Consider the following 8,407-nt stretch of genomic DNA (forward strand, 5'->3'; position numbering starts at 1 on the left):
AGGCTTTTAGAGTCCTGTTTGCTGTTTCAGTTCTTGTTTGATGCAGCCGTTTCTCCTTTTTCACACTTGATCCCTTTCTCTGTCAAAATTACATCTGAAGTTTATGGATAATGTTTGAACCTTTTCTCAGTAAACGGCCTCCCCCCAAAAAACTCCCCATTTCAATTGCCAATGAAGACATCAAATTGGGAGTAGCCCTCTCTTCTGCATAAAGTGAATGGAGCAGTGATCCAACACAAAAATGTACGCTATCTACTGTTCTGAATATCATCGCAAATTCAGGCTTCGGGATCTAATATCTCAAAGCCCTTTAATATACAATAACTTCTCATATGGTGAATAACACAGTGATAGTACAGACATAAATACATACACATAGTGACAAAAACCATGCAAGTGCGAGTCTGACTTTGTGTAGATGACCAAATACAATTTCAAGCTATGAAGGAGATGAGAACGACCCCCTGAGAGCCATGAAACTAAAGTCTTTAATCCTCGACAGTGATTTATCCTTCCGGTTTCGCTTCTCTCATGCCACATTGCTATTTGAATATCTTCAAAGCGAGCCCGTGACTGCATTCCCCCTGCTATCCCTCGAAGCATTACTGAGCATCGATGATGACGAGGTGAAGATATAAAAAGATACTGGTGGTGAAAGGCGAGACTGGAGATTTGATATTCCATTCCTGCTGTCTCACGCAAAGGACAACTTACATGATCCGTTCCTTCCCGTGAACGGACAAGTCCCCTCTTCATCTGGAACAACAGGAGGTAATCTCTTCCAGCGCTAATGTTACAGTAAGTTTGCAGTCAATGAGTGTTTGTGGTGAATTTGAGAATGACAACCGAGACAGAAGAAGGGAGGGTCCTATTGGCTGAATGTGCTGACTTTGTTTTTCTTTTTACTTGAACGGGCACTGATGAGAAAAAAACAAACAAACTATCTACAGGCACAAGAATCTACGGTCATGTTGGGGTAGACTTTCAGCACCACGTTCTTGTCCTCGTCAAAGAAGAGGATGCTGAGGGAAGACATCTTCTCTGGGACGCAGCACGGCTCAGGGATGCCGGGGACGACGCCCACGGCCCTCACGATGCTCTGGATGGTGGCGTGGTTAGAGGGCTTCAGGGCCTGAGTAAAAGGACCAAAAAAAGATTTAAAAGGGTTGTTGTTCTTTGAGCAGTGCATCCCTGGTTACTTTGAGAAAGTGACTTTTTTTGCATACACAACCTCTTTTAATAATAAAATTTGGCCATAAGATATTCTCTTAGTCTACTTTTCTAAACTGTGCAATCATCATTATCTGTCTGCTTTAGTTAGAGAAAAGCTGTTGTGTTAATTATTTATGAAGTATTTATTAAATAATTGGCAAGAATTTATGATTATTTTTATTGTTCAGTCCTTCCAACAAGCAGCTGCAGGTAGAAATCTGAGCGAATGATTCAGCTTTATCCTTCGAGGTTCCCACGCCTGCTCACCTGCCTCGTGTCTCAGCAGGATCTATTAAGGGACAGGGTCATTCTCGCACATTACTCTTAAATAGGAAGACCAGATTTTAGTTTTAGCCATTTGACAACTTCTAAAGCCTTAGTTTGACAAAGGCAAAACAATGTCACACGATGTCTGGCCCATATCAGTCGGCAGCAAACCTGCAGGAGACGGGGTCTCCCTGTGCCCGAGGCCCCACTTCTGGGACTAATTACGCCCAACTACAAAGGCTCCGAGGTAATGAATTAAGTGGATGGAACTGTTGCATTCCAGCCATGTTTAAAATACCTGTGATGTTATCTTGTACCCGGGACCATAAGCTATTTATCTGTCCGTCATCTGTTAGCAAGATAACTCAAAAGGTTCTGGACAGATCGTGACACAATTTTCAGGAAATGTTGGCAATGTTACCAGGAGCAGATGATTACATTTGGGAAATGATCCAGAAGAGATCCTCGATTATGAATCAGTTTGACATTTTTGGTAACATTGCAGCTAATGGAGCGTTAACATTTGTTCTTCTATATCCCGGAGGATTATTGACCGATGTTTTTGGAATTTGACACAATCATGTAGGGTGGGAACCTCTATATTACCAGTGAATTTCATCCAGATCAGATCCAGCATGACGTTAGGAAAAAATATTATATTGTAACATTGAAAACCCCATGTCTGATTCACATTTACTTTTCATGGTTGGTGTATAAAGATACCAAGAACAATTTAGAACCTTTTGATGATGATCCAAATCACTATGTGGACGGTGTAAATCCAATTAGTGGAGGTCTGCTCTCTCTGGGTGCTTTTTTAGTTTTTACTGGAAATTCCGTGCAGCAGGGGTTCACAGATTTAAGAAATTCCTTTAAATCTTAGAACTTAGCTCTGATGCATATCTTTCTTATGTGGACTTTGTTCCTGAAACATATTGCAAAACATAAAAGCTTAAGGGAATACCTCTTGCAGCGCTGTCTCTGCAACTAGTTTATCATGGCAGCTGAGGTTAAAAGCAGATTACATAAATTCCTGTCAGTTTCTTTAGTATTATTGTCTATAATATGAGACAGAGAGACTTCAGGGACTTCTGATATTAATGCTTTTCAAGTGAAGATAATACAGAGCAGTAACAGTGACATTAAATGAGGGACCGTAGATTAATGTCTAGATGAATTGATATTTACTTAATATAAACCATATGTAAAAAAAGCATTATGTTTGAATGCTAAACAACTAGACTGCTGCATGTACTCTTCTGTACCTTGTGTATCAAGTCAAATATTATTTATCTGGACCCTAACCCAGAATATCTACAATATTTCTACAAATTTGTGAATCTTCTAGTAGAGAAGAAACAAAAAAGGGTGTGGCGTTAGAAAGATAAACCGGTGGCGCACCAGTGGCCCTGCAAACAAAGATGTGCCTTCTCTCAGCCCACTGTCATGAATTGTACGTGCATGGTATATGACCAGCTCAACCACTTTTCTTCTGTTAATTTGGGATATAAATTTGAAGGCAGAAAAAAAAAAAAAAAAAAATGCAGTTTGGCTTCTTGCTACAACCCCCGGGTTGGGAAACCCTGCAAGACACTGAATCTCACCTTTGGCATGGGGAACTGGCAGGATCCTGAGCAATAGTAGGCATCAAATGACTTGGGTGATATAATCCATTCACTCCATCCAATGTCAGCAAAGTCCACTTTCAGGTATCGCCGGGCGCAGTTCCTGGGCTCGTTCCACTGCTTCTTTCGGGCCTTTTTAATCGTCTGCTCGTCGAACCGTAGGAGGGGCATCTTGTGCCGCTGATTCTTGCGTGTCTTTTTACGTGGACGACGGGCCTGCTTGTTTTCAAATGGTTCGTATGGACTTGTTTCATCCCACCCGGTTGTCTGGTACGGATACTCGGGCCCAGGTAGTTCGTTGTTTTGCAATGGGAGCAGAACATTTGCTGAACGCTTGTGTCTGGGCTGTAGTTGTTGTTCCGTGTTGTTTCGCTCATGCATTCCGAGTTTATGGACGCTGTGTGATGTGGAGCTTTCCCCTCTCAGTGGATGGCGCCTCTGCAGGGTGGCTACCACACTTTCAGGCTCTGAAATGGCAGAGTCATTGGCATAGACCAGGATGTAGGGGGAGCGGTCTGATAGGAGCTTCTTCCATGGTTGGGGCCCTTGCGAGGTCACATCGATCCCAATGAGCAGCTCGTCGTGGTTTTTGGCCTGGTTTACCACACGGGTTATGTCCTTCCACTGCCAAGATATAAAGTCCCTGTAGAGGGTGGACACATTGATACGAACATGTCCTAAAGTTCTCATCTTGTTATCCACAGAAGCAAAACTCCAGATGACCATGTGGATGTGGTTGTGCCTCCGGGGTCCATGGCCGCCGCAGCTTTTTGGCCAAGAGCAGCCCTGTGTGCTGTTTTGAAGGTCTCCAATGTAATAATGAAGAGTGGCTGACAGAACATCTTCTGACTCGGTGAGGGAGGTAAGGTTGAAAACCTGCAGCTGCTTTTTGTTTATTGCACCTGTGTGTGAATATAACAAGGATTATTATTTACGGTAAATGTCAAAATGGAGAATTTCACTAACTAAAAGTGACTTTCCTTACACATTTCTAAAATTATTTAAACAAATAAAACAACAATATTTCTTTCAAAAATGTAGCTACTATACTGTAATCTTACAAAACAGGTTTAAAGACAGTCTTTATTTCGTTTAAAGTACAGCAGGTCTGTGGGCTAAAATGGGTTAAGAACACGCGCACGTAATTTGGATGAGCTGAATCCCTTTATGCATTTATCAGGCGACAGGAGGCAGCATAATCCAACAAACTTTAACTAGAAGTGGCAACGAGTCGAATTAAAGTCCAAGTGATTAAACCGCAGCGGAGCCTGCATCGGCTTTTGCGCTGCGTGACGCTGAAGTTACTGATGAGGATCTCGGAGGACGCAAAAGCACCTGACGCGCAGAAGCCAGCTGCAGTGAAAGCGCTCCAGCTCTGCTGCCGTGCAGACAGGCTGGGCAGCTGCCAGCTGCTGGCTCCAAAGAAAATAGCTGACGCTAAAATGTGAAATTGAAAACAATTGCGTCGGCAAAGGATTTTGGGTTGCGCGCAGAGATTCGATGGTGAGGAATCTCAGCTCAGATTCAGGATATCAGGTTTATTAGATTTGCAAGACGGGGTCGACAGGTGTATCTCAGCTTTAGTGAAGTGAAACGACTTGTAATGTCACACGTTTTGACGCCGTTTGATAGTTTTTTCTTAAAAACAACAAGATCATTACACGCATTGGTTTGTCCGTTTCCACCAAAATGCGCAAACATTTTGTGCTCGCAAAGCTCGTTGCACTTGTGAGAGAGGATAATCCCAACTAGGTAACCTCACCAGATCCTGTTTAACTTTACCAAATTCAAAAGACAATGAGTTAACCCTTTCTAGTCTGGAGAACCCCGCTGCTGTTAACGTGCGTAAAAGTTCGGACGCCTACCCCAGTGCGCTTTGAAACTGCGGACAGTGTTGCCGTCCTTGAATGGGAATCCAGCCCGGTTGTACTTCGTGTAAAGCATCTGCATGTGCTCCGTCAGTGTATCCTGCAAAAGCAGATGTTGGTCGTCTTTCATGGGGTGCCTTTTATCCATCGGATGCGTAAAATCCACCTTCCGTTTCTCAGGGAAATTGTCTGTTTTCAGCATCGCACAGTATCCGACGCACAGATAGCTCCATCCGTAAAGCAACGCGACTGCAAACCCAGAGTGGAGAGCCATGCTTGCGAAGTGACGGTAGCAGCAGAACAAAAATAATAGTTTTGGAAAAACGAGCAAAAGTGGGCACTATCTCCAAAAAGACATATCATCACGTGATGAGTCCTCTGTTAGAAAATGAGACCATCACCAATGGTCACAGCAAGTGAGCGCAAAGACTGAGCGCGTTATCCAACTGCCACTCTGCTTTCGATAAGGATAAGGTGCAGGTCTGAACGGGCTCCAGTGAATAAATGAGAAGCGTTCCGGCGCACAGCGCAAAGTGTGTTGGAGGAGACGAGGGAGAGCGAAGCGGATCCTTTTGGGCTGATTTAAGGGCCAACAGTCAACCGTCTCTGCGTCTCCGCTTTCATTGAAGGTAAAGCATGTTGTGCTTGGTATTATAGGACTTGTGGGACCAGCTGGGTATTCCTCGCACACACACGAACACGAGAGAGAGAGAGAGAGAGAGAGAGAGAGAGAGAGAGAGAGAGAGGCGTCCTGATACTTTTTCACTTTTACGCACACTCTGGTGTTATTTAGATCAAAATTATGTCTTTTTTCAGTTGACTGGAATAAAAACAATTTACCTCAATAACATTCCGGCAAATTAGTAAATTAATTTTCATACAGTATTTGAGCCGCTGCGACAGAATAGCCCCTCCGTGCGTAATTTCTACTCCGCAGAGCTGTGCGTCTGGGCCAGACTACTGAATGAAACGGCTTACTGTCGGCATTAAAAGCTCTCTCCTCTATTTAGTTTAGTTCAATGGACTTAAGCACACACATCCTGTACCATCACGGTCCGATCCGGATGCTGTACTGTGCACCCCCCCCCCCCCCACACCATCCCCCCAAACAGCCCATCCAGACGCGATGTTGAAACACTCCACCCAGCGCGTCTCCACCCCCCACCACCGGACTTCTCTTTCAGGGGCACTCGGGAGGAAATGATTAGGGCATTTCCCCGCCCTTGGACATCTGATGGCAATAATATTAGCATGCCATGTTCTTCATAGCAGTCAACACACTGAACGAATATAACCCTTATAATAACTGGGACTCCTCCCAGACAGGAGGAGATTGACATAAACACCAGCAAACAGTGGCAGAGTGAAGTCAGCTGGACCGGAATTATCCAACAATAACACAGGGAATTTAAGATATAAAAGATAACATGATTTTAATATTATGATATGTAATAATAGAAAAGCACGCAGATGGCGTAGACCTCCGCCGAGCAGCTAATTCCCCTCCTAATTGGATTTACACCATCCACATGGTGATCTGGATCATCACCAAAAGGTTCTAAATTGTTCTTGGTGTCTTTATACACCAACCACGAAAAGTAAAAGTGAATCAGAGTTGATGTGTATTTTAACAGATTTTTGAATCCGTAAATGAAGTTTTCAATGTTAAAATGTAATCTTTTTTTCCTAACGTCATTCTGGATCAGATCCGAATGAAATTTGGTGGTGAGTTATAGATCAGTGTGTTTAAAAAGTAACAGCTTGGTACAGCTAAAATGATTCTGAATGAAAATAAACTGCAATATTTAAGGAAGATTACTTAAAATATGATACATTTAAGACAAAAATATTGTAACATTTTCTAACAAAAAGTAAAATATATTCATGGATTATGAGCTTCTGTTCATCCAACAGAGGAACACAAACATGAACAAGTGAACTGATTTCATTGAAATTACTCAACGCAATCACAGAACTATTTGTTGCATCTAGGCTCAGAATAAATGTTCAATAAAATGTTTTAAGAAAAATGCACCTGTACCAATATTTACCTAGAGAACACTGTGATGAGGAGAATGTTGTGTTTAAAAGGTAGTTGCTGCTGTATCCTTTGAACACTTTAATGTACACTAGTGCGATTTTACCGGTAATTAGACTTCTTAACTCATTCATGTTTCTACTGTTCAACTAACTAAAGGTCACAATGCCTGGCCACAATTTTACTTGATTTAAACCATAAACTCATAGTGGGTCCACACTGTAATATTTTACGTGTATGAAGTCTCAGCTCATTATTGTGAGAATTTATCTGCGTTATATGAGGAATGAAGCAGATCTCCACTGGCTCCGATCTGAGACTGAGACGTTCAACGGAACTGAAATGTTAAACATAAAATTGTTATTGATTAAAAGACATCATTAAAGTTACACTGAGATAGTTGTATGGAAAATACTAAATAGCGCTTCTACTCTCTGGCCTGACTTTGTCTGAATGCAACTCTTTAGCTCATGTTGTGTATATTAGGGGCAAGTCGAGCTTCGCACTAATAAAACCATGCTTCAGTTGAAACCCCGACAGTTTAAAAGCCCAGTAAAAGAAATGAAGAGGCATATAACCATTTAAATCAGACTTTATTGTAAAATCATTGCTATCTAGAGACCTATGATCGGTCTGGGTGAGTTCCAGAAGTTTGCTTTTTTGCTTTCTTGCACGGAGATAAGGCACATAAAAGGTTGGCGCATTTCATGAGTGCTGCTTGTTTGTCAATGCACAAACATTTTAAATTAGCCCATTTTCCATGTGAACATCTGCTGCTTTGAATGGTAGTTGTTTGGAAGGACTGATGCCACTTTTAAGGAGAGAGAGAGAACAGAGTTGGGCTGTTCCATCACCATTGCTAGGCCACATGAAGGAAGTGGAGCCTGTAAACCTAAACAGCTGGAGATGAGAGTGAAATGTTCATTTGCCACCCAGACAGTTTTAGTTCTTACCTCAAGCACATAAAAAACAAACAAGTGCAGATAGTGAGTGGGGCAGGTAGATGGTTCTTTGATTGCATCAGCCCCCTGCCCTGAGGTTGAACTGACCTTTTAGAAGAGGTCAAAGGGGAAATGACTTTCCAAAAAAAATCATCCCGCCATATTTGAATGTGCTCTTCATCCTTGTCAATCCAGTTAGTTTCATTGAGACAATAGCAGGTAAGGTACAAACTACACATCTGAAAATATTTAGAGATACTGAACAAAATGTCACATTTGAAAGAAAAGGACAAACAATATCCAAAAAGGTAGCACTCTTCCAGTTAATCGGATTAAATCAGATTACTTTTACACACCTCTAAGGCTACAACAAAGACACTTTATTTAATTGTCACCCTAAAACAGGACCAGAGTTTACGACTTCAAAAAAATACCCCCCCCCCAAATAAAACCCCA

General features: G+C 42.2%; 1 protein-coding gene across 1 annotated transcript; it reads right to left on the bottom strand.

Annotated features, from left to right (window-relative positions):
• Positions 1-940: 940 nt before the first annotated feature.
• On the bottom strand, positions 941-5,246 carry bmp3 (bone morphogenetic protein 3). The gene is made up of 3 exons (XM_068738569.1): positions 4,970-5,246; positions 3,084-4,006; positions 941-1,132 (listed from the first exon to the last, which is right to left on the bottom strand). Exons 1-3 carry the CDS (start codon positions 5,244-5,246, stop codon positions 941-943), a joined length of 1,392 nt encoding a protein of 463 aa, XP_068594670.1.
• Positions 5,247-8,407: the final 3,161 nt, after the last annotated feature.

Source organism: Brachionichthys hirsutus, chromosome 4, assembly GCF_040956055.1.
Source record: "Brachionichthys hirsutus isolate HB-005 chromosome 4, CSIRO-AGI_Bhir_v1, whole genome shotgun sequence".
Classification (NCBI taxonomy): domain Eukaryota; kingdom Metazoa; phylum Chordata; class Actinopteri; order Lophiiformes; family Brachionichthyidae; genus Brachionichthys; species Brachionichthys hirsutus.

Excerpts from the sequence above, each read along its gene's own strand:
- bmp3 (XM_068738569.1), bottom strand. The coding sequence starts at position 5,246 with ATGGCTCTCCACTCTGGGTTTGCAGTCGCGTTGCTTTACGGATGGAGC. Across the intron at positions 4,007-4,969 it reads CAGTTTCAAAGCGCACTGGG|GTGCAATAAACAAAAAGCAG; the intron begins GTAGGCGTCCGA and ends ATTCACACACAG. Across the intron at positions 1,133-3,083 it reads GCCAGTTCCCCATGCCAAAG|GCCCTGAAGCCCTCTAACCA; the intron begins GTGAGATTCAGT and ends CCTTTTACTCAG.